Source organism: Drosophila arizonae, chromosome 2 (assembly GCF_054131065.1).
Source record: "Drosophila arizonae isolate 15081-1271.41 chromosome 2, UAZ_ARI_1.0, whole genome shotgun sequence".
Classification (NCBI taxonomy): domain Eukaryota; kingdom Metazoa; phylum Arthropoda; class Insecta; order Diptera; family Drosophilidae; genus Drosophila; species Drosophila arizonae.
Window position 1 is genome coordinate 25,366,808 of NC_142922.1, and position 26,912 is coordinate 25,393,719.

General features: G+C 45.0%; 2 protein-coding genes across 5 annotated transcripts in view; one reads left to right on the plus strand and one right to left on the minus strand.

Annotated features, from left to right (window-relative positions):
- Positions 1 to 5,227, plus strand: part of LOC149270621 (uncharacterized) — a 9,950-nt gene extending 4,723 nt beyond the window's left edge. For both annotated transcript variants that reach the window (XM_089462900.1, XM_089462901.1), the window contains exon 2: positions 3,519 to 5,227. In XM_089462900.1, coding sequence (XP_089319026.1) covers positions 3,519 to 3,908 — 390 coding nt within the window. In that variant the 3' untranslated portion in view covers positions 3,909 to 5,227. The remainder of the gene's footprint in view (positions 1 to 3,518) is intronic.
- beat-VI (Immunoglobulin domain-containing protein beaten path VI) overlaps positions 1 to 26,912 on the minus strand; it is a 76,735-nt gene that overhangs the window by 9,334 nt on the left and 40,489 nt on the right. For 2 of the 3 annotated variants that reach the window (XM_089462899.1, XM_018000682.2), the window contains 3 exons: positions 14,746 to 14,888; positions 13,479 to 13,570; positions 13,065 to 13,175 (listed from right to left, as the gene is read on the minus strand). In XM_089462899.1, the coding sequence (XP_089319025.1) occupies positions 13,065 to 13,175; positions 13,479 to 13,570; positions 14,746 to 14,875 (333 nt within the window). In that variant the 5' untranslated portion in view covers positions 14,876 to 14,888. The remainder of the gene's footprint in view (positions 1 to 13,064; positions 13,176 to 13,478; positions 13,571 to 14,745; positions 14,889 to 26,912) is intronic. The other variant, XM_089462898.1, reaches the window with a different exon arrangement.

Below are 26,912 nucleotides of genomic sequence, written 5' to 3' on the forward strand. Positions count from 1 at the left end.
TTGGCTGATGGATCTACGCTGGAGATAACGAAGAGGATAAGCGTAGAGGTGAGTCTCGCAGGAAAGGTTGCAAAGATGACGTTGCTCGTCATGCCGGCGATGCTGGACCACCTTATCCTGGGGATGGATTTCTTGTGCGTTATGGACACCACATTGTGTTGTGGTAATGCAGCGCTCACCATGAGGATGAAGAAGAAGCCGAACGAAGAGACGTCCCTGAGAAGCGGGCCACACGAATCGAAAGAAAGCGATCAGCCTGGAGGGCCACAATCGCTTGCTCGATCGAGGATTCGCGAGAAGGAACGAGAGAGAGGCCCCGAGACACCACGTTGGTCCCCGACGCGGAGAGAGGGCGCGGCGTCAGCGGACGGAGGATTGCCGATCGATGGGCAGGGCACGTCGCAGGGCGACGGACCATCTGATCAGCCAATCAAGAAATGTCGCACGATCCCGAAAAGAGAGCTCGGGAGGTGTCCTCAGCTGGCGAGGACAAAGAATCTGGAGGACGAGCCAAAGGAGCATCCCCCAGAAGTTAGGTTGGTGGGATTGGAGGCGGAGGATGTAGACGAAATTCGGAGTAGTCGGTCACCGCAGAGCCTAATGGACCAAGAAGAGGATGAGGAGAATGCAGAGTCTTCCCCCGACGACACAGGGTGGCCGGAGGACCTAGAAGACGAGCTGAAGGAGTTCCTAGAAGTAGAGCTGGCGCTTTTCGAGGGACTGGATGGAGTGTCAAACATCGCCGAGCATAGCATAAGGATGCGGGATAATAAGCCTCTTAAGCAAAGATATTATCCCAAGAATCCGGCTATGAGGAAAGTAATTGACGAACAGGTAGACGAATTGATTAGAGTTGGAGCCATCGAGCCGTCGCGGAGCCCGCATAGTGCCCCTATCGTTCTGGTAAAGAAGAAGACCGGAGATTGGCGTATGTGTGTGGACTACAGGTAGCTGAATGCGCACTCAATCCCAGACGCCTACCCAGTTCCACGTATCAATCACATTCTCGAGAGGCTGAGGCACGCACGATACATATCCACCCTGGACTTGAAGAGCGGATATTGGCAGATCCCCATGGCAGCAGACAGTAGAGAATGCACAGCTTTCACGGTCCCGGGGAGAGGATTATTTCAATGGCGAGTCATGCCATTTGGCTTGCATTCAGCAGGCGCTACGTTTCAGAGGGCGTTAGACACGGTAATAGGGCCGGACATGGAGCCGCATGCTTTTGCATACTTAGACGACATTGTGGTGATCGGCGCGACGAAAGCGCAGCACGTAGAGAACTTGAGGGAAGTTTTCCGCCGATTGAGGAAAGCCAACCTACGAGTAAACCGGAAGAAATGCAGCTTCTTCAGGAAAAGGTTGGTCTATCTCGGGCATGTCATCAGCGAAGAGGGGATACGCACAGATCCCGCAAAGGTCGAGGCTATCCGCCGCTTCCCGACACCATCGACTCTCAAAGAATTGCGGCAGTGTTTGGGAATGGCGTCGTGGTACAGGCGATTCGTGCCGAACTTTGCATCGATGGTGGAACCAATGACGAGACTCCTGAAGAAAGGCCACAAATGGGAATGGAACGACGAGCAAGAGGAGTCACTGAAGCAGTTGAAAGAGAGTCTTACGACCGCGCCAGTGTTGGCGTGTCCCGATTTTTCGGCGAGGTTCATACTACAGACGGACGCCAGCGACTACGGCTTGGGCGCGGTGCTCACACAAGAGGTCGAAGGCGAGGAAAAGGTGATTGCGTACGCTAGTCGAAAGATGTTGAAAGCGGAGCTCAATTATTCAGCTACAGAAAAGGAGTGCCTAGCAATTGTCTGGGCTATCAGGAAGATGCGTTGCTACCTCGAAGGCTATCGATTTGAGGTAGTTACAGATCACTTGGCATTGAAGTGGCTTAATTCGATAGAGAGTCCCACGGGGAGGATCGCGAGGTGGGCGTTGGAGCTACAGCAGTTTCAATTCGACATCCGCTATCGACGAGGGAAGCTGAATGTTGTGGCCGACGCACTCTCTCGACAACCTGTGGAAAGCTGCCAGCGAATGATGGAAGCCCATCCCCCTTGCAAATGGATAGCGAGGATGCGCGGGAGGATCAAGGAGGATCCAGAGAAGTACAAAGATTACGTTGAGGAGAACGGGCAGCTGTACCGTAACCTTGGCCACCGGGTGGACGACGAAGACTACATTCCCTGGAAATTGTGCGTCCCAACTCACCAGCGGAAAAGAGTGCTGCAAGAGTGCCATGACGCTCCCACAGCAGGGCATCAAGGCGTGAGGAAGACGGTTATGAGGTTGGCGCAAAGGTACTACTGGCCGGGGATGTTCCGTGAAGCGGCTCTATATGTGAAGCGATGCGAGGAGTGCCAAAAGTTTAAGAGCGAGCAACGCAAACCGGCGGGTCAGATGCTGACCAGGCAAGTAGCGGAGCCCATGTCGATTCTGTGCGCGGATTTCGTAGGTCCCATGCCTCGATCGAAGCGCGGGAACACAATGTTGCTTGTGTTCCATGATGCGTTCGCCAAATGGGTGGAGCTGGTGCCATTGAAGAGGGCAACCGCGGCGTTGCTGCAAGCGGCTTTCAGGGAGCGTATTTTGGCTCGTTTCGGAGTCCCCAAGACGTTCGTCTGTGACAACGGCGCGCAGTTTGCGAGTAAGGGATTTCGGTCATACATGGAGTCCTTAGGGGTGCGGATACAGTTCACTGCCCCGTACTCCCCGCAAGAAAATCCGACCGAGAGGACCAATCGCACCGTAAAAACGATGATAGCCCAGTACATCGAGGGACATCAGAGTTCGTGGGATGTGCTGCTACCAGAGATATCGTTAGCGATCAACTCTAGTGTCGCGGATTCTACTGGATTCACGCCTGCGTTCCTGATGATGGGTAGAGAGCCTCGCCTCCCGTCTACGCTTTACGACGAGGTCACTCCCGGGTCGGCAACGAGGGAAATCGACTTAGAAACACGGAAAGAGATGATGAAAGAAATCTTCGAAGTGGCCCGTAACAATCTGCAAAAGGCGTCGAAGGACCAAGGCAGGTATTACAACCTGCGCCGACGAGAGTGGAGACCCGCGCTAGGGTCGATGGTTTTGCTGCGGCAGCACCAGCTGTCCAGCGCAGCGGAGGGCTTCGCGGCGAAATTGGCGCCCAAATTCGATGGTCCCTACAAAGTCGTCCACTTCATTTCCCCCAACGTGGTGCGACTCACTCGAGCGGGCGAACGAAAGAAGAGGGTGGCCAACATTTCCCAGCTTAAGCCTTTTTACGCTGAGGAGGAGGAGACCGGCGAAACGGTGCTGAGAGAAGAAACAGAAGAGGAGGGAAGATCCGATCGGCGCAAATCGAGCATTGGCACGCCGCTCGGAGAATAAAAGAGTCTCGATTGCATGAAACCCCGCTATCCCCTCTACCACCTCTTTGAAAACCTCGCTAATCTTACACTAACGCATTAACCGTTTTGGTCAAGAAGAGATACGAGAGAGAGCGAATATTAATGTTCTAATTCCCACAGATGAGCGAAATGGAAGAAGACATAATCACGATCAGTGGTGACGAGGAGTGGGAGGATGCGTTTCCTCAAGGGTCGTCGTGGGAGAGGCAGCCACACGCCGGCCCAGTCCCCTCCATCCATCATTCCACTATCAATTTATCGGTGGCTCTGGAGGATGCAATCATGGTGTTGGGAGGACGTCTCACTACGCTGTACATACCAGCGCCTGGAGTGCAGCGTACTCCACCGCACGCGGAAGAGCCGGCGTCTACTCCCGCTTCGCCGACTCCATCCGAGGCGGAGATCCTGAACATATCGACAGATGAGGAGTTAGAGGGCTGGGCCAGCCCGACACCCTGGGCTGCGAATGGAAGCGAGGAGGAGGGCAATGCAGAAGAGGTCCCCGACTAGCTCCCGCCACGCGAGGTAGAAGGCGGCAGGGAACACTGTCCCTCCGCCCTAAATCCTGCCTCGAGGGTGGCGTCGCGAGTGGAAGCCGGAGAGCCTGAGAAACTTTGGACGAGGAGGGGCGAGCAGCGAGAGCAGGCGGAACCGATGCCGACTACACGGCGACGATTAGGGGATGAGCGAGGCGATAGCCGACGCCGCGACTCCGCGCGGGTCGCATTTCGCTATGTTCCGGGGGCCGTGGAGAACAGACGTGGATTGGCCCAGCCGGTATATTATCCGGAACGCACGAGTCGACGGGCTAGTGCAGGTCGCCGGGATCGAGGTGCCAGGTCCCCGTGCGTCGACGGAGTGCCGAGCAGCGGCAGGGCGGACCGACGGAGACGGCCAACAGACGACGCTGAGCCGCGGCCAAAATGGCGGAAGCTGAATGATCCCCGGCTGGCAGGGTCGAGCCACCGGCGAGAGCTGGAGGATGTCCTCGAGGGATGGGAAGCAGGAGAGGCGTCCCAGTCGAGCGCGGAGGATAGCGCGGGACAAGAGGTCTTCGTGTCCATCCCGCGGGATTGGACAGTGCGCCCGGAGGGCGCGATTCTGGCCGAAGAAGTGGTGGAATTGGTGAAAAGAGAAGCGGAGGCTTGCGGTCGCCGACATCGCCGCACACGCTTCAAGGTGACGTCGGATGCCGGAGTTTATAATGTCACGGTGGCGGCCACAGGAGCCGTGGTCGTCTCCTTGATTAAGTAAGGGGGGGGTGTGAGGCGGCTCCCTAGTCACCGCCTCACGATTGTTTGAAATGAAGAGTTATTTTGGTTATGAAAGAAAGAGGGGCTGTTTATAAAGAGAATGGAGAAATGTTTAGTTTGGAGTTAAAATGGAAAATGTTTATTTTGATTGGACTATTATTGAAATTTATGAAGTATTTAGTTTATTTTGTAGCGATTAAGATTTAGAGTTAAGTTAGTAAATTAAGTAGGCTTAATTAGGGTTAGTTTTGTAGTCAGTAAGATTTAGCCGTAGGAATTAGAGATTAGGTAAAAATTAGTTTAATATATTCTATATTAATTTGAATTCGCATTTGAAATGCCGCCCAAAGCGCTGATTTATCGGCGATCGGCGGCGCAACCCTGCGTGGAGAATTGTAAGCGGAGAGTTGCGTCGCCGACGCCGAGCGCTTTTGAGCGAGCGCGAGAGATCGAGGCAGTCGTTGGCGAGTCGGTTTTGAAGATAGTCGTGTTAAGTTTTGGCGAGTGATTTTGAGTGGTATATTAGAATAAGCGGCAAAGAAATAAAAGAAAATTGAAAAAAAAAGGGTGAATCGACGATTTTGTTGAATAAAACGGCGAGCAGTGTAAAGTTTGACGGCAGCGAGGGAAAAGAAGGCCGCAGCAAAGAAAAGAAAAGAGGCGATACGCAGCAAAGTTCGACGGCGGGCCCAGAAACGAAGAGAGAAAGGCAAGCGGTACACGTGAGTGGCGGTCCCCGCATTAAAGTTCCCCCCCCTCTCCCATTTCCCGGCCATTAACATTAGATATTCCCCACCCCCCTGGTGTCTCACTATTTCAATTAAATAAATTTTCTTGTGAGAGCACCCTGGGTAGACTGAGTCTACCCCAGCTGCAAAATTACTACCTTACAATGCCACAGAATGTAGCTTAGTAATGGCCGCATTTGGCATCCGGGCAGACGAGTTATGAGTGCAACAATTTAGTTCGCCTGCACAGTTGGATGGCTGCAGTCGAAGTTGGCGCGGGTCACGAGTGCCTGTTGCACAGCTGGATGGCTAGTGATTACAGTGTTCAACGTGGACAGGATTAGCCGCTTTGAATAATTATACATTATTCATGGCGTTATCTGTTGGCATGGCGTAAAGCATAAATAACATCAAAACATTATATAACTCGATGGCAAATGTTTTCCTTTCATTTCGGGTTACTCTATGAGCATTGCGAAATGTTTGTAGTTTATCCCGTCGTATATAAGTTTCAATTTGCCGCATTTACGACTGCTTAGCTTTTTCAAAGCATTTAATGATGTTAATTATGTTATCAAATACACATATATAAATATTTGCGTACAAATATACACACATACATATGCATACGTATATATGTGTGTACGTATGCATGAACAGCATAAATATTTAAATATTGTCTTTCTCTCAACTTTTTATTTATTTAACTATTTGTCGTTGACGTCATCCTCGTTGTTGTCCTCAGCGGTTGCCTGGAATGATGGCTGCCTCGCGTTGTTATCATATTTATTTAATTGCATGCGACTTTGTTGCTGCTCTTTCTGTTGTTGTTCTTGTTGTTGTGCTTCATGGCGGGCGGAAACGGAAGTGGCAGTGCCAGGAAGCGCGCCAACAAACACAAATGTCTGCTATTTTGAAGAATTATATACCCAGAGAGATGGAGAGGGTGAGTGCGTGGGAGAGAGACAGGCATACACTCACATTTTAGTTACTCATATGAAAATGTTGCGGCACTTTTTGCTGCTCTGCCTGCCTGGCCGTAGGCTAGCAAATTGAATCGCAGCTTAGCTCGACTCGACTCGACTCGACTCGACTTTACTCGACGACTCAACTCAACTCAACTCAACTCAAGTTGCTTTTGTCGCATTGAAAAAGTTTTGTCGTTGCGTTCTTTTCCTGTTTTTGTATTTATTTTTTTATTTGTTGGCTTTTAATTTCTATTTATATTTTTTATTGCCTTAGTTGCCGCAGCTGCAACTCTGTTGCATAAAAAATTATGCTACTAAAGCACAATTTTACATGACAGGCGCACACTCATGAGTGTCTGTGTGTGCGGCATGTGTGTGGTATGTGTGCGTGTGTCTGTGTGTGCAAGCGAGTGTGAGAGTAAAGTATTGTTTCAATAATTCTGGCTTTATGAAATAATAACTTTACTGCAAAACCGCTTCGCCGGCTGAGCAGCCAACGTCGAGTTGTAAGAATACAATGCATTGCAATGCCCCCATTGCCAGGTCCTCCCGGCCATCTAGCCCACGGCTTCTGTGTGCGTGTCTGTGTGTATGCGTGTGTGTGTGTGTGTGTGAGTGTGTGTGTGCACTTTTGCAGCTGCAGCCGCGCTTCTCATTGCTTTTGTTGGCCCCTCGCTGAGTTTCCGCTGTTTGTTGTGCAGCAATTTTAATTTTTACCAACTCTGTCGCATGCACAACACACACACGCACACACACACACACACACATATATATATGCACACACAATCATATGCATACATAGATATTTTGTGTGTGTGGCTCAGCTGCAGCCTCGTTTGCATGCAACACTTTATGAATTATTGCTGTATCAACTCAAGTCGCGGTAGTCAGCCAGCCACACACTCTGCGCACACACACACACACACACACACACACAAACACGCACACACACTTCCTCACAGTGGCACACACATGGGCACGTATTATGTCATTCCGAATTTCCGTTGCCTCCAGCTCTGTTGGAACTAACGGCGCTAGCGTTGGCGGCTCGTTCCCGCTTCCATTCCCGCTTCCTCTCAACCTTCTCCAGAGCCACCTCATTTCCCCCACTCCCATCCCCGCCACGCGCCGTTCGTGCTCACAGTTGCCCGTTGGCATTTCAGAAGTTCGACTGCCTAACACTGAACACTGAACACTGAGCGCTGAGCGCTGAGCGCAGTACGCAGTGCGCCAGGCAAAAACCGACCACAAATTTAGTGAATGAGATGTTTCCGGTGCGGTTTTTCTTCTTCTATTTGTTGCGGCTGTTGTTGCTGCTGTTGTTGTTGTTGTTGTTGTTGTCGCTGCTGTAAACAATTTTTGGTGTTTGGAAAATGCATTGCTTTTTATTGTGCTCATTGTTGAGGACATGTGAATGCCGTGCCAGAGAATTGCGGGGATCTGGGATATGGACAACATCACATGGACAGACCAAGCCGCCAGCTAGTTGCCAGCATACAACTATATACTCATACATACATACATTTTGTATATAGCCACGTGCTGGGCTTGTCTTGAGTTCGCTTTGCATTTCGCAATTCCCATTTTTATTTATTATGTTCATTTGTGGCCATTTGTCAAACGTTTTGGCCAAGGCCAGCAACTGCAACAAATTTATCTGCAGCATAAAGTATGTGGCATGCAACCGGCATTCCTTGTGGTAAGTCGCCAGCTCACAAAGGGCACTTAGCAGCACTACAAACATCCTAATCAAATGCCAGCCAAATCATAAGATATTATAGTTATTAGATATCAAAGAGTTGCCAAAATAAATTATTAGCTTACAAATTTACTTGCTCTAACGACAACCGAATGATATGAATTATGCTCAAATTTTAATGGAATTTGTCAGTCGATTGGGTCAGTAATGAAAATTGATATGCAAACAAAATACAAACAAAACCGAATCGAAATGCTCTTAAGGCTTTGGCTAAATTATGCAATTATTCTTTTTGTGTATGGACTGTCTAATTGTCCGGCAGAGCTTCGTAATTATTTTGAATAAAGCACTTAGACTCGTTGTTTGGATGTGGGACACATCTAAAGCATATATTTAATTGCTTTGAACATAGCCAAGGCGGGTTATTCGTTATGACTAAATACATATAAATTATTCAGCCTTCACCTAATGTTTGGCTGCTCATATTTCGCAAATGCACTTTGATAATTATAGATAACTATTGCAAATGTCCTTTAACAAAACTATTTCGCACGTGAAGGACTTGCAATTAATTTGCAATTCTGAAGCTGCTTTGTCGAGCATGATGAAAAATCATAATTAGAAGCATATATCACACCCCATGCAGTGCTCAATTAAACTTTCGCAACTTAGAAGGCCAACAACAGGGAGCATTGACTCGCCCACTTGGCGTGCATCTAATTAACAACAGCCAGAGAGAGAGAGAGAGAGAGAGAGAAGGGGAGAGGGAGACCGGAGAGCAGCAGACACTGAGATGTGGCTGCCTGAGCCCCTGAAGCAAGTCAAATGGCTCCTGCGGCAGCAGGGGGTCTGCTCTGGGCGCTGCCAGGCGCAAAGTTTTTGGCCACTTCTGTTGCCGTCTGAGTCTTCTGGTTCTTGCAAGCGGCAAGCGCCAACTGGAGAGTGCATTAATTTTAAGGGCACATTGCTGTGCATAAATGCGCGGCGGAGGCGTGTCGGGTTATTAACAATGTTAAAAGCAAACGCCAGCAATAACAACAATGCCCGGTCGAGCCACTAGCGCGCTGCTGAGAAAGAGAAAGAGGGAGAGATATATATAGAGAGGACACTCCGCGGTGTGTGACCGCCGCTGCCATTACCGCAAACTTAATGCGGAATAATTCCTTCCGTGTTGACAGTGAGCAAAAACTTTGCAGGGCGCACAATTTTGGGCAGACCGACGAGGCAGACAAGGCCGAGTGCGAAGACCAGGCTCAAACCCCAGCACAGGCCCGGCTATTCAGCGGCATGGCTTGGATTTTTTTTATTGCTGCAGACAATGAATAAGCCGCAAAAGTTTTGAGCACTTGGCATATCCTATTCCTGTTGCCAGCACCCCTTCGCCGGCTCCTTCGGCGCAGTCGCCAGCTCGGCTCAGCTGGGGGCCATGGTAATTGTGGCTTTTAATTGAAGATTGCCAGCGCGCCTGACGCTGTCTCTAAATTAAAAATTTAATTACATTTAACCTGATGATTATTATGCCCCTTTTTGTACAGTCGCAGAGCTGTTAACATCGTTGTTGTTGTTGTTGTTGATTTTATCGCGACTGACATGTGACGTGTGCCCTTTGCCGTGTGCCGTGTGCTGCTGCAAGGTGCATTTCTATGTTGAATGACTTTTGAAGTCTCGTGACGCGTCGTGGAGGGTGAATCCGCGGTGCGCCTTACAGTTAACCCCGTGCCCTGTTCCTGATCTGCATACATTTACATTCCAATAACGCTCAAGTGGGCGACAGGAGTGCACTTGGTCGGTCGGTCGGACTGCCTGTCTGTCTGTCGGTCGGTCGGTTGGTTGGTTGGTTGGCCGGCTAGCCATGTGGCATCCATACCCATGCGCACACCCACAAGTGCATGGCATGTCAGGCGCAGCTGCAATTGCAGTAGCTGAAGCAGCTGCAATTGAAGTGCTGTCCCGAGTGCGGCCGAGTCTGAGTACACGCCCATCTTTTTATATGAATCGCCCACCAAACACACACACACACACACACACACACACGAACACAGATATATCGCACACTCACTAATATTTATGCATGTGCATAATCATAATAGGCGCGGGCTGAACTTTTCTCATTAGGCGTGTTTAGCTGCTTGAAATGATTTAGGAAAGTAAAACAAGTCAAGTTATAATGTTTTAATCTCAATTACGGTACTTGCCATCATTTCGCCTGCAGCTCTCTACACTCTCTATCTCGACTTGACTCAAACGGCATTCGTAACCCCGCTCAGCAAGTGTGTGTGTGTGTGTGTGTGTGTGGGTTTGGTGTTTGCCTTGGCATAACTTAAAAATTCCATTTCAATTTGCATTTGTGGCTCTAGATGGCCTTTGAATTCTGCCTTCGTTAGCAGCAGCAGCAGCAGCAGCCGCCTCCGCCGCAGCAGCAGCTATCAATGTAAATTAGAAAACGTGGCGCTTCATTTCGATTCGTTGCCTTGGGATGTGGAACATTTTCTTTTCTCTGTTCTGTATTTGTTTTATTTTTTCCTTTTTCTCTCATTTCCACTCACTCTCAAACACTGCCTTTCAGCATGACCAACATCTGTTGGAGCAGAGCTGCGAATAGCCTTCAAACTTAATTGCAAAGCGGGCTTGCTTGCTAAATCAGTTGCATTAACCAATGGACTCTCACTCGCTCTCACTCTCCTGCTGTCTCTCTCTCCCGCTCTCTCTTTGTGGCTGTGTGCTTTTCACCTTTTGCGGCTCATAACCCACTGCACTCAAGTAGTTTGCTTGTTTCCACACACACAAAGAGAGGATGAGAGCGAGGGAGAGGCAAATTTGCATGAATAAAATTTAGTTTTGTACTTAATGCCACTTGTACTGCGCGCACCCTGAGTAGGCGCATAATTTGCGAATTGATTCCAATGCCAATGTAGGAGTGCTTCTGAATAGTTTCCAATCCAGTGCCCAAATAAGCCATGCCATAAAAAGTATTGAGCAAAATAATTAACATGCCAAGCCCTCCCAACGCAGCTATAGACAATCGTAATCGAAATATTTAATTAGTGCGAAAATGCTTTTGAATGCCAATTAGTGGCAAATTAACGTTTCAACAGACTTCTCTCGCATTCATTGAGCTTTTCCTTTCTCTCTCTCTCTCTCTCTCCCTCTCTCCACTCCTTTTATTTTTTACTTTTTGTCCGCCCAGCTACCACATAGAGAGTGCAAATTAAAGACACAATCAGGACAAATTAATCAAGTCCGATTGCTACTACCGCTGATTGATGTAGCCTGCCTCCTCCTCCCCCTTTTCGGGGCCCAAACCCGAACGGAAAGCTATACACATACATATATAATGGAGGGGAAATGGCAGTCAGAGATAGAATATGACGCTCAGAACGCAAATGCAAATTATATTTATTAGCGCACAGTTCGTTTTGTTTCACTGTACAATATGAAAGCCAAAGCAGCCCAAACAGCTCTCAATCGATCGCCCTTCTCGCGCGGCCATTATTTATTATTATTTAAGTTTGGGCACTTGCGAATTTGAAAAATGTTTCATGGTGTGCTGGTAAATGAGTTTGGAAATTTTTTATGCGGGCGGATGAGTTTTCAATTTATATTTCGTGTATAAAAGAATTGCAAAAAAAAAGCAGAAAAAACGAAAAATTTATTTATTGTTCATGGCGAATTCAATTTGGTTTATTTATGATTATATGACAAGCGATTTGTTTCCCAAGCAAGTGCAACATAGCGTAGGGTGCTCTGAGCTATATATATAGTCTGGCAAATCACTATACATTTTACAGGTCTAACTAAGCGCGTAATCGTAGAGGTGGAATTTAACGGGTCGAGCCAAGTCAAGCATTTATTTTTTAATTTAGCTTCCGTCCTGTGCAACTTGCACGGAATAAACGTGTTCTTTAGAAAATATATATATATTAAATAGTATTTTATTTTATTTATTTTTTTTTTTTTTTAGTTTGAGCAGCATTTTAAATGCTGTCCGAAAAATTTTTGTCGCTTTGCACTCGAGCAGGAATTTATTGCGTACTTTGCGGCTGTTGTTTTTATTAATGAGCGCAGCACAAAGCGAATGCCGACAAGGATGCAGACTCTTGGCCTGCTGAAATGATCGACGGTGGGTTACCCTACCTTTTACTATGATTATTATCAATTAGCAATTATTAACTCTAATTTTTTATTAATATATTTACACAATTTAAAGTAATATCATGTATTTAGTTTTCACTAATATACCTTTTGTGGGCATATTGTACGGGGTATAAATACAAACATGAATGCGAAACTGTATTCAGCGAGAGGTGGCGCTGCTTTAGTTGTTTCTATTCGCACCATAAACTATTTTGCACATTGCGCAATATTTCAGTTAGTTGTATTCGCACTTTTCAAATTGTGGACGACACATACACACACACACACACACACACATCCTCATACATTCTGGAATACACAAACTGAAGCGCGACACAGCAAAATAAATTTTAAATAAAAACCGTGCATAACTGCCAGTTAGCATGGTCAAGAGAAAGAGAGAGAGAGTTGGCGAGTGAGATAGTGTCAGATAGAGAGGTGGAGAGAGAGAGAGAGAGAGAGAGAGAGAGAGAGAGAGAGAGAGAGAGAGAGAGAGAGAGAGAGAGAGAGAGAGGAGAGTGAGAGACAAGGTACATAATAAAAAAGAGACAGAGTGGCGCAGATTTAGAAGCTGCTGGCTGCCTGGCTGCTGTTATTGGTATTGTTGTTGCCGTTGGCTGCATTTGGCGCCCAGTCGCCATTGTCCGCATTTAAATAAATATTTACACAATATTTGAATGTTTGCGCATTTCCATTTGTTAAAATGAAAGCTTTGCTAGAGCGAGCGCGACACATGCGCAGCTCCTAGAGCTCGATATTTTTTCTGATTTGTTCGCTTAATTGACAATATTACAAAGAGGAGAAAAGGATCGAAATGCTAATAAATATTATAGCAATTGTCATAGAGCGGACAGATCCGTGATCGTGTGCTGTATTTCACTTACGTCAACATTAATGCCAGCAACGGGAAAGACAAATGTGGGCGTGGCCTCGCGGGGCACGTAGCGATAGAACTCCTCCTGGCCGAAGTACCAGCGCACGGAGTAGAGCGCCGCCTGAAAGAAAGAAAGAGCGTTAATGAAAGCCGTGAGAGCAGGAGCAGGGGCAGGAGCTAACAGATGAAGAACAATATGTCCTCGACAAGGACAACGAGCATAAGATTGAGAACGAGAACGAGCACTACGACTGTGAAGACAAAGTGCTAATAATTATAATAATTAAGCAAGCAATTGCCGTCAACAATGCTGTCTCCGTTCTCCTTTCCATTCCGTTCCGTTCTCCTTCTCGTTTCCATGCAAGTTCCTGTGCCCATTGCCATTGCAGGTATCAATCCCACTCCCCGCAGGAGTCTCACTTACCTTTTCCAAATCGTATTGGCAGGACAATGTTGCTGCGTTGCCCATGATGACGGCTTCCGGCACAAATATCTTCAGATCCTTCAGTCCATGTACTATGCAAGTGAGTGAAGAAAGAGAAAGCGACATGAAAGAAACGTTCAGTGGGGCGCCGTAATCAGCTTATAAGGCATTCTTGCTCTCATTGCGATACACTTAAGTGTTCAAGTGCAACGCACTGAGATGGAGCATACGGCCACTGTAGTCCATTGGAGTCCATGGCCTATGCCTTAAATTCGATTACGTCACGGTGTAAAAACTTAATTACGTGCTTTCAAGGATCGGATATGTGTGTGCTGCTGGAATTGTGGGTGTCTGCAGTCGGATCCGTTTACAGGTTAATTTATGACAATGTATGTAGAGCCGCTGTTCGGCTTGAATTTAATGTGATTTATTTTCTTTTCATTTCCATTCTCATTCCCATTCTCATTTACTTTTGCGTTTTGCTTTAATTGGAAAATGTGGCGCAGGCTCTGTTAAATCATTAACAGCGCACACACACATACTCACATGGCGTATGAGTAATGTAACCTAATATAGTAAACGGCTCGGCATTAATATGATTTTCACAAAGCCAACCAGAGGGAAACCAAATGAAAATATTGCAAAAGTAATAAATAAATATTCTTGAATTTCGAATACGAATCTGTGACTTAATTGGCAAGCAGTGAAACGCATGAAATCTTAATTTCAATTTAATGAACTCTTCAATGCCGTGAAGTGTCTTACATAAATAATGTTTATTAAAACACGAATCTGTCCTCAAGTACTTATAAATCAATGATGATATTAATGAGCGTCTGACTAATTGAAAGTTATATAACTCTTGAAGTGTAGCTAAACTCATCTTATCACATATAAAGCTGGCCAATTGTGGTCGGCCAAGCTATGAAAACTTTAATTGAACGATATTCATCACATGGGCTGAAGAAGTGCAAGAATTTTACGTAACATTTAATAAACTGACTGCATACAGTGAGTGTGAGTGTGAGTGTGTGTGTGTGTGGGTTGACTGCAATGCATAATATTAACAGTCATTCGTTAAATTGAATAATCAATTTTAACCACATTTGTGCACGCAGTTGGCATAATAAATATTTAATGGAAAGCGTAAACATACACTGAGGAGGGGCGGACAGCGGGGCAGACCAATGCATATATACAAATTGAGCTTAACCCGTTTACGCTTATATAACATATAAGCCGCACTTACTGATGTAATCATACTTACCGTTCAGCAATAAATCGGAGATTATAATGCAGCTCAGAGCCAGCATATTGAAAATGGCATGCAGAGAGGGCCAGCCCTGCCTCGGTCTGGGCATTCTAGAACTTCCTACCACTCCGACGTGTCTGTGCATTTTTCGAGCTGAGCTGCAACGAGTCGGAGAGCGTAAGGAGAGAGAGCTTGTATGAGTGAGTAAAAGTTGCAAGTTGGATGGATGTAATCATATTTGAATTGATGCCCCTATGCTTATTGATAACTGGCCACGTTGCTTGCCAAAGTTGCAGCGGCGTATAAATTGTAGCTGCCGCTGCTGCCACTGCTGCCACTGCTGCCTCTGCTGCCACTGCTGCCTCTGCTGCAGCAGTCCCGTCGCGTAACGCCCACCCTTTGTCAGTTTGACAACTTTGTAAGGAATTTAAATGACACGCGTGCACAAGTTTCAGCAGTGCCGACGTGCTTCAAACTTAAAAGCTGGGAAACACAAAAAACAAACAGCAAACGAAAAGCCTTTGCAACCCAAACTCACGTTGGCGCTGGCATTGCCCATACGCAGCGTGCTGCAGTTGCAGCTCGATATACTATGTGATTGACGAGGAGCAGCAAACGGTCTCTGACATTTGAAATAGATTGAAAGTGAGTGAGTGTGCTGTGTGCCGTTGCTTGCTTCTCCCCCTCTGGGTGAGTATGCGATTGGCAGCCGAATAGACAGACTGATGGACAGGCAGACATATGCTCAGAAAGCTGACCACAGCATTGAAAACAATTGTCAGCTCCTGCTGGCTGCAGTTGGAACTTTGCTGATGACTTCGCATCGTTGTTGTTGTTGTTGTTGCTGGCTTTGTAGCTCTTGTTGCTGGTGTTTTCTTGTATCAATTAGACCGCAATCGCAACAAAGAGAACAACATGAATTCGAGCAACTTTGTTTTGCTGTCGTGGCCACAAAAACAATAGCTAATGGTCGAAACTTACCAAATGTGGCAAATCGCCAAGGAACAAAAATTGATAATAACATTAGAGCATTAACTCAGGGCGAGCTAAGTACTTAAGCACGGCTCTAGGGCTCTCAATAATTTAGCTCTGTGGCAATTCTACTAAGCAACACATAAACATAAAGCTCTCTCAGCAGCTTAGAAAGCATTTCAAAAAATGAAAAAGAAAGACACACACACAATATACATGGAGAGTTTTGCGTAAATTGTCATTAGACTGGAATCGGGTCGAGTCGTTCGCCAACTAACACTACAATCACTTTGTGCTTTTAAGCGAAAGACTTCAAGTTATTGTCCCTTCGCCGCAAATATACAAAAACCAAATACAACAATGATGCCGTTTACCCAGCTGGCTGAGCTGTGAGCTCATAGCAAAACCCCTCGAGTTGCCGAGAAACCTTTCAGACATTTTCGGTTTCAAGCATATCGTTTTGCAAATTGTCCAGCAGATTGGGATGCGTGTCCTTCGATTTGTTTGCAGGCGTGCTCGTCTGCTTGCCAGCTCTCATGTGAGCATTTAAATTAAATTTAAATATTATTGTTGGCAAGTCGATTAAGTCCGGGTCATCATTTCAACTGTAATGTCTTTGTTTTACGGCCGTGAGTCCCTGGCACGCCGCTCTGCCCCCACCCTAGGGCTCTGCCAGTCGCTCTTCGTTTTTGATGGACCACTACAGATGCAAATTCCTTGTGGTTGCCATGACCGTGACCTCATCCCACTCAGCTAACGTTGTGTATGAAAGCTTGATTGTTATTGTTGGCCGATTCTGCTGTTGCTGCTGCTGTTGCTGCTGCTGCTGCTGCTGCTATTGTTATTGCGCATGCCATGGGAAATTGCCAAAATTTTCATTACGCATAAATTTTATAACAACAAATTCTCAATTATTTCATTATGATTTTAATTAAAATTTTCGATCGCAATCATAAACTTCACCATTTCAGTGTGTGATGACCAGCCGAGTAAAGCGCCCTCGAGCCCTCTATGTAAGCTATAACTCTGCGAACCATTTAGTGGGCGTGTTCACTTTGGGCCAAGGAATTTGCTCATATCGTTTCAAATTAATTGAAAATATTTGTTTTACATATTTCTAACATTGTAAGTCTATATAAACTCGTTACCACTAATGGAAAGTTACTTCCGAAATGTATTTAAGCGGGGCTTTTTGATTCAATGTTAAATATTATGTAAACTCACAACTCTGGAATACGGAATATAAAATGCTCAGTGATTAAACTTTACGAGGGACTTCAAGAACAATGTATGTTAGGCGCCTAGTCTATCGAGTGGATTCAAATACCAATTTAATTGATGTAATATTGTGTCTCCGCTTTTCTTATATGCTCAGGATTTTATTATACTTTTTCTTGATTTTTATGGACACGGGACATAAAAAAACGTTTCAACACTTAATAGTCCAATAAATCTTGATTTTATTCCATTTAAATATCATTTGCTCCACTCACGCTCGGTAAGCCGAAACGAATTCTAATGGCAAAATGCTGGAGATATAATTAAAAAGTTACAGCTAAGCCCAATAAAAGCTATGTGTGTGTGGGTGCGTGTCTGTGAGAGCTTAACTTTTTTTAAACTGTAATAAAACAGTTGATTATGGCATCATTAACGCAAGTCTAAGCACGCCGGCGATATACCCGGAAAAATAATCAAATTAATTTTTTATGTATAAAGTTTGCATTTTACCAATAAGCGCGAACTCATCATAAACGCTGAGGCTTAACGCTAGAGAGGACGATGCTAGGGGGCGTAGCCCACTTTCGGATATTCAAATTCGAAATTCAATTGAAAGTCAAATCAGAACAAAACAAACGAAATCCCGTGATTGACAGCATTTCAGCCGATAATGAGCACTTTGCAACAAGGTCAATTGGATAGACAGAGGAGGCTGGAGTGGGCGCCGGAGATAAGTGAGATGAGCATGAGATGAAACAGGGTGTGTCAGCACAGCCAGCAGCCCGGGTATATATGATATGGTGTCTGTACATATACTACGTGGACAGCTGCAAAGTCACTTGATGAAATCATTTTCTTTTGTGGCATAGAATGACAAAGGTGCAGATACGGAGCGAGCAGCAGCTACATAAACGGGCAGAGAGGAGGAGCGAGAATGAGAGAGACGGAGTGAGATGTAGAGAGTGAGAGACGCAGAGAGAACGAGTGTCAATTCACAGTTGGCTCTGGCGGAGTAAAGTGTACACTGACCGGTGTCCATGACGGAAGGCATGACGTGCAACAATGCTGACCCAGCAGAGATGCTGCAGCACTGGCGGGAGTTGCTCTCCGTTGCGATTGAGAAGACTATTGATTTCAGTTCCAGTTTATTTAATGCCAATCTGTGCCATTTGAGCCTGCCACGTAGCCAATTTGCAGATAGGTATCGCCGATATCAACAGAAATTGGCTAGCTTAGCCGCTTCAGGTGAACTTTAATAACGGCAACTTGATCCGCTGGCTCAGAGTGCCACTTAAAGTGTTCAAGCAAGCGTGCCACGGGTGCCTCTGGCGGCAGAGTGGCAGAGTGGCAGAGTGGCAGGAGGGCCATCACTCACTTACATGTATTCATTCATTTGTTAATCGCCAGCTGTCGGATGAGCACACACATCTCCACGAAAACAATCATCGCAAGTCAAGAGAAATCGTTGCCATCATATTGAGATACATACATACATACATATATATGTATATACATATATATAGAAAACAAATACTTATATAAAGCGCTAAATACGCATTTGATTGATGCGACACTTGCTCAAGGGCCTCTCATTAGGTTTATTGCCCAGTGTCTGGCGCATACACGATATCGCCAGCGATTCGTGTTGCAGCTCCAAGGACTAGGTTTTTGAAGCCGGGCCTCTAATCAATCAATCAGTGTTTATGCTCTGCCTCAGCACAATGGCTGCGCAGAGAATGGAAAGAGGCGAATGAAGACGACGCATAATGAACAAAGCGAAAAGGGAAACAATTGCTGCGGCTGCTGCGTCGTTTGACGAATGTCCCCAGGCAAATTCCAAATTCCAATCCAAATACAGAATACTATAATCGGTTCCATGCCGCTGGTTAGCCAAGCATCAGAAGTGCTCCAAAACAAAGGCAACCAGCAGCAGACACCGAAAATTCTTCGTCTATGTTTGCTTTGTGCGGCGTTGGCGTTTTTACAACTTCCGTTTCTGGGACAGAGAGTTCATCACAGGTTCCAGGCGAGGCAAAGGCACGATGCCTGATTGCCAATGAAGGATTAATGCGTCGGCTGCTCCTGTTGCTGTTGCTGTAGTTGTAGCTGGTGCTGGTGCTGGTGCTGCTGATTCAGGGCGCTTTGATTGCAGCAGCGTAACGCTGCAGGCGACATTCACCGGGGCCCTGCGGAAGCATTGTGTAATGATACAAAGGATTGCAAATTGCCAAGGCACTTCCTGGTAGGACATTGATTTCGGTTCCTTCACTCCTTTTTTTTAGTTCTCTGTGTGTCAGTGTTGAGTGCAGGTCATAACTTGACTTGGCCAGCGAGCATAACCACAATCGGATCTCAAATTGTGGCCTTACTTATGCATGACAGACTCAATAAGCTATTCGCCATCCATCACAATGTGCTGGATCCCTGCCCACTCCCCTCCTACACTTGTTCAATATTTAATCAAGTGCTAAACGCGGTTTGCCATTTGCACTTGCAACCCACTCTTGTGCCGTCAAGTTATTGCCCAGAGTGCATGGGCTAAAAGCGGACGGATGTGGTCAAAATGTGGTTAGCCTTAATGATTATCCGCTGCTGGTGGTCAATAGAGATCTGAGAGCTCAACATTGCATTCAATATGTAAATTGAATTTACTCCCATTTTCTATATGCTATAGAAGCTACTAGCTGGCCCGGCAAACGTTGCATTGCCCTCTATATTATTTCTAGGTAAAAAATTGTTGAAAGCTATGTTGTTCAGGTTGGGATACACTCTGATTAATTTATTAATCGGATTTTCATTCAAGCGCCTTGTAAAGGACATTCTTCGTTTTTTGGTCAGGTGCAAGAACAAATAATGCGGATGGTTTGCCAACACGTGAGCTTGCCACGTACAATTGACCATGAGAAAAACACACATTTTCTAGATTGAGGCCACAAATAGTCAAAGATTGGCCCTGTGACTTGTTGATCGTCATGGCGAAGGCAAGACGAAGCGAGAATTCAAATAAATTCAAAGGGCATATCTTTTGAGATCATCGGAATCCTAGGAATAAGAACTTCCTCATCTTTAAATTTTCCTTTGAGTATCGACGCGTGAATCACATTGCTCATCAGTTTTCTTATCACCAAACGCGTTCCATTGCACAGTTTTGGTTGGTTTAAATTTCTAAGCAGGCAAATCTTGGAGAATTGCTCTTTTCATAGCTGTGTTCATTTCTTGACGCCGGTCAAGTTGTTCTTCCATATTGCCCATGAAGTATATTTGCAAGAATTTTGGCTGTGCATCTTCAATAGGTTGCAATGATCCAATGCGATGGCAAATCTGGCCTTGAATCTTTAAATTCAAAGCCATAGTTATAGTTAGATTTACAAACACTTTTTACATAAATCTAACAAACTACATTATTCCAAAATTTTTTTTTTTTTTATTATTTTTTTATTTTGACAGTCATAGAAAATAACATTTTTAACGTAAATTACCTTAAATGTCGGATTATATCCGTTACCAATAATTTCCGCCCCAAATGAAGTCATTTGAAAACAGGCATTGTATTTTTGAGTGCTCGTTAGAAAATGTCGTGATTCTAGTGTTTCGCCGTAAAGCAGGGAACGCAATGCTCTGGTGGCGAGACCACTAATGGCAATGTCACTTTACCACTAAGGCAGCACAAACCGGGCGTTTCACCAGCAAACTTCAATGCGCCACAATGCTGGCAAACAACGTCCATTGGACCAATGCAAACTAAACGATTCAAGCTGTAATCAATGGTGCAATCATATCGAAACGCTGCTCGATTCAAATCAATCCTTGAACCATTTCTTATTGCCATTTCACGGGCTGCCTCTCTTTGAGAAGCACGAATTAAGGCCCTTCTTTGCTGGGTACTAACGCGGAGCCTTACTCGGGCGATTTCTCGCTCTTCGTCAGATAATTGACTCGCGCTATTCCGTTGCCTAATTGCATTATGGGTCCGCCGGGAAAGATTAGATCTTCTAGGACGCGGCATTTTTATTAATAGTAATACTGCCCTCACACAAAACCATATAAATCAATCGAGAAACATAAATATAAATAATTTACACAAATTTATGTTTGAGACAAACAAATACCTGAACTTTCGAGATATTTAGCTTTTGTAAAAGTCCAAAAATATAAAAAGCCAAAAATACACTTTTTAATAATTAACTTTTTTTTTTAAATTTCGAATTTTTAATTTTTTATTTATTTTTGATTAGTCGGGTTTTAATCTTTTGATTTTTTTTTTAATTTTTTCAGATTTTTGATTTGAAATATTTAGAATGTTTAAAAGTCCAAAAATATAAAAAGCCAAAAATACACTTTTTAATAATTAACTTTTTTTTTTTTTTTTGAATTTCGAATTTTAAATTTTTTATTTATTTTTTGAACAGTCAGGTTTTAATCTTTTGATTTTTTTTTTTGAATTTTTGCAGATTTTTGATTTGAAATATTTTTCTTTTTGATTAGGAAAAAATTTTTTTTTTTGTTGAATAGTCTTTTTTTTTTTTGTTGAATAGTCTGGCCTGCTCGAGGTCAGGAGACCGTAGACTGACTGACTACATTTGTTTATTTACTTCTACACTATTGTCAAAACTGTCACTGTTACCAAGCCTACTGGGTATAAAAAAAATTTGAACATTTGGGGAAAAAACCGCGTTTTTCAAGTATTCGGCAAATTTTTTCAGTATTTTTAAGACCCTATACTAAACTCGTTGCGGAGACAAATCCAACAAATCAAAAACCATGAAAATTGGTCCAGCAGATCTCGAGTTATAAGTGCTTGGACACTTTTACACAACTCTCTTTTATATATATAGATATAGTTGAAATTTATATTTATTCCTTTTAGAACAGAATACTTTACTAGCCTAGAGTTACACTTAGAAAAACTTAAAAATTTATTGATAAAAGCTAAACATACAGATATTTTATGGGCAAAGTCGATTGAGTGCTTTATTCAATATAATTCCGAATATCTCTATACACGATTACACAGTTATAAGTTCTCAAATTTATGAGTTCTTGACAAACTGGGAGTAATACAATATTTATCTATTTGCCTATAACAAACAGATTAGCCGTTCAACTGCAAAGACAGCGAATGCTCCTTAACATTTTTGTCAGCAGTGCAGCAAAAGTGCATTATGGTAAATGATTGAGATAGTTAATGCAATGAATCGTGAAGTACAGACGGTTGTATACTCAAGTAGATAAAGAAAAATGCTGCTCATTGTATTGCAAAGTTTGCCGCAAAGTTATTATAACAGAAGAAGGGCACTGAAAAAAAAGGGGCTCAAATGAGTTGACATTTTGAAAGCCAAAAAGTTTGCAAAACCCACGCAGAGATAGGAAATGGAGAGAATGGGAGAGCAAAAGATAGAAGCAACAGAAGAGGGGGCCGAGAATGGGACGTAAGCCATTTGAAGTTTGTATTAGTTAGTGGCTGGCAATGCCAAAGTCCAACGTCCAATGTCCGCCATCGTCCGTCCTCCGCCTCCCGCTGGCCGTCCGCTGTCTGCACGGCTTGAGGCTTGGCTGAGGCAAACACGGAAAATGCATTTGCAACTCGAACTGTGAACCTCGAAACCGATAAATCACACAGTGAAAAACGGGCATTAGTACGTTTTGAACAAAAGAAACTTAAAGGATTCAAGCTAACCGTCCGTCCGTCGCGACGACTGCCGGACCAAAAGCCAATGACGAAGCCCAGACGACGCCGGGGAACTGTTTGCATTTGGCGCTGTCCACTGCTATTTATGAAAATAGTTTTTGGGGCAACTTGCTCCCCCACCTTGCCGCCAGCCATCGCTCCCCTGCTGTCTGTGTGCTTGTGTGCGCTTGTGTGTGTTGTGAAAGTTTTCTAACCACTGAAAAGTTGTGCAAATTGTGGCTGAACAATGGACGGCGGTGTTGTGATTTCTCGGCTCTAATTTCAATGATTTAAGCTGTGTTGCCGGCGTGTGCCACAGCAAGCTAATCAGAGCCGTTTCTCAAATTATCTGAAATTTGAATCTAGAGCAAAGCGAGCGAGCACTGCGACTCCTGCAAGCATTGGCAATAGCACAATTACCGTTACGCTCTGTGCAGAGTCTCTTTCGGTTTTCACGTCAAATGCAGCTTAACTCGAACGAACATTTAAGGATCTTGGAATTTTCTTTTAGCTGGCTGTCTACGTTGCTTTATAGCCTCGCGGTTATTAATATGTGGCTTTATATTTTCGCAGACAGCCAAGAAGCGGCAAAGCATTTTTGCCAAACAAATAAGTTGCCGTTTTTTTTTGTTTTTTTTTTTTTTTTTTTTTGTTGCTGCGAATAATTGTTTATTTCGCCCGCAGGTCCGAAACTTTGTGCGTGTGTCGTGACTGGCTCAATTTAGTTTAACTTAAATAATTAATTATTTGCCGTTGCCTGAGTTATGAAATGCGCAATTAGGCGTATTTAATATTTAATTAAGGGCTTACAGCAATCCAGCAACACAGTTTCCTGCGAGGGGCAACAGCAACATGAAACGCGTGCCCTGGCGAGCACGCAAACACACCAGAGGATATGCTGCTGGGCTGAGTGGGTGCTCCGATGCCAGGCGACTGGATTAAGTGGCAGCTTAAGCAAAAAACGAAACAAATTCTGAGAGTCGAGCGGGCCCAGCTCGCCAGGGAATAAGTGACTGAAATATGGCTGGACACTCGGCGTGCAACGGTGCGTATACTCGCTTTGCACAGATACGCACGCCATGTGAAGAAACGTGAACTGGCGTGGGTGCGCAGCAGCAGATTGATAAAGGCCAACTAGATGAGTAGTGCAGGAATTAAAAGATGTAGCCAATGATTGATAAGCAGTTGTGGGCTGTCCCGAATAAATGATGGGGTGCACATTACAGATGATGCGGGGAAAAGGCAGTTAGGGATTATTACAAATATTATTAGGAATTTCTGTTCATCTAAGTAAATTTAAATATATTTATTTACAAAGTTTATGTTGCAAGCAGACTCTTGTAATAAACCAAATCGTAAAGTATTTAGATGAGTAAATGGAAATCTTACAACCCAGCTGAGTAGCTCGTGTCATTTCATCCAAAGGATCAATTTGTAACTGCTATACAATATGTTCTTTTTGAAACTGTGGCAATACACTTACAGCTATTTAACATGCCACAGATCCCATGTGGATAGAGAAACAACAGCAGACATTGCCAAAAAGAAAAAAAAAAGGTACTGATAATTTGCTGCTGGCTTAACAGGCCAATGTTTCCCCGCCCAAGATACACTTGAACGATTTTTATTTTACACTCATTAAAAGATAAACGAGACAAGCTAATGACATTTTGGCTTAATAGTAAGAGCCGAGGAGTCGGAGCAGTGCCTAGAATAGGCAAGTGATGAAATGCGATGGCGGCAATGAACTGAAAAGAAAATGGCGACGCGTCGCCAAGACAAACCATAAAATGAAAGGAGCCGCAGCAGCACAGAGACAGAGAGTGAGGGAGAGAGAGAGAGAGAGAGAGAGGGGGAGAGCAGTCGAAAAGAAAGAAAAACGTGAATGGCAGGAGGCAGACAAGCGTTGGGCGTGGCCAAATATATGAGCCTGGCCTAGAAAAGGGCACAGCAGATAAGAGTCGTTTATGATGCCAACGTGCCATGCGACGCTTTCGAAGCCATCGTATATTCTTAACACACGCTGACACACACACAGACACACACTCACACATAGGCATGTGTGTTGCGTGGGTATTTCTGCATGCCGCAAGACAAATGCAAATCCCTGGGTAATTAGGAGTTGTGTTCATGTCGTCGTGGTAATAGTTTTATGTTGCCACATTGTTGGCGACACGATGCGTGGCAACAGCCACAACGAAAACAAAGGCGACGCCAACAATAACAACAATGTTGACTGAGATTGAAGCGTGCCCTTGCCATTTTGGGGTTAATGTTTGTCTTTGCTGTCGCTGCCGCTGTCGCTGTCGCTGGCGTGACATGCAGAGCTTCTGAATAGTTAGCAGCAACTGCAGCCTGGCAGCTGCTAGACGACGCTCCCCTCGACAGCTAATTCGCTAATTCAAAATCTCAGTTCTTTTGCAATTCTCCATCTCCATCTCCAATGCTGTGAGGAGTGGCTCTCATCAACTGGCTGCATTTAATATAATTTGTCGACGATATTCGCGCTAATTAGCGCGTTTCTTAATTTCATTTACTCTAATTTATCGCTGAGCTAACAAATACATGTGGGAAATGTGAGTTTTCCCTTTTTTTATGTTATGAGCTGCGATGAGTGGGTTGAGCTCTTGGCTTCTCTTTGTCGACTTAAATTAAAGTTATGTTTGTGCATTTGGCATATTTATTAAAGCGAAACTTCTGCGGCGGCGGCTACATGACCAAGGCAACAAGGATACATTTTAACAAGGATAAAATTATACATATTTATTTTATTACGAATTTATGATTTTGTTTTTCTGCCGCTGTTTGTGCTCGGGCATAATAGAAAACGGAAGCGGAAGCGTGAAATGAGCTTTTTGCATAAACAGCATGGCACACACCCACACACACACACACACATACACACATACACATGCGCGTCGCCCTTGCAGGTGGCAGCTCCTCTGCTGCGCTGTGGCTGTAGCTATGGCATTTTATGACACGAAACTCATAACTTTTGGGCGCTGCTTATTTTGCTCATAGTTTGCCACATAAATTCACTGACAAGTCGCTGGCATCGTTGCCGTCATTGCAATTCTTCTTCTTAGCCGCGCTGCTGTTGTTGCTCGTGTTGTTGCTGCGGTTGCTCCAAGCGGTGCAGTAAATAAAGTGCACCAGCCTCACAGGCGCAGCATCAACCACAAGATAAAGTGCCATTTGAAACTTCTGGCTGCCATTTTCTCATCTCTGTATTTTCGTGTGTTTTTATTATTATTATTATTATTATTATTTCTGGGTGTATTTGTTGTTTTTCCAGCTTGGGCCATGCACATTTTTAAAGCTGCCTGTCGCCGAAAATCTCTTCATTCTGTGGCTGTGGGCGGAGACATTGAGACACAAATGGCTTGAGCCTCATTAATGGCCCGAAATGCAACCACGCTCGGCTTCTGCCCAAGCATTCTTATTGGAAAAAGTTTGCAATGCGCTGCGCTAATTGTTGTTGTTGTTGTTGTTGCTGACTCATTTGGCATATCAGGTGATTAAAATTGTCGAGGCGGAGGCGGTGGCGGCGGCGGCGGCGGCAGCTCTTAACTTGGCTTAATGTTAACGCTTTTTATGCGCCGTCTTTGTTATAATTTATAGCAAGAAATAATGCGCCATTAAAACTTTGCAAGCCAATGGCAAGCGGAAAGCGGAAAGCGAAAAGCGAAAGATGCCCGACTCGGCTGCTCCTCCTCCAAGTGGCATCCGGGCGAAGCTGGGAGCAGTCGCAGCTGCCTCAACTCAACTTTGCATGCACGTGTTGAAAATGCCAGCGATACAAATCTAAGTCAAACTTGCGGCGGGGGCCGCTGGCAGCGGGCGAGAGTGGGCCGGATGGTTTAGGCAGGGCGGGGCGGCTTGCGGCATGTAGGGCAGCTCAAAATGAAATCAACGCTGGCAGATAAAAATCGTTTGCGTTGCAAGCTCGTTAATACATTTTTGATGAGACACAACAAGTGGCAAACACTTGGCCAGGCCAGCGGGCAGGGCACTGGGGCAGGGCAAGTTATGAGCAAACTTCTGACTCACACACACACACACACTGACACAGTTTTGCTCGCTTGTGCTGTGTGGCGTTGCTTTTGAAATGCCGTTGCCGTTGCCGTTGCCGTTGCGTTGCCTACATAAATCAAAGCAGCAAACTAAAAGGCAGCCACAGGCAGCCACGGCCAGTCAGTCCAGCAGCAGCCAAGCTGACAGGCAACAGCAACGGCAACGGCAACGGCAGTGGCAGCGGCTGCGGCAGGTGCAGGCTGTATAGGGCAGCAGCAACTACAGTTAAATATGTTGTAACAAATAAAGT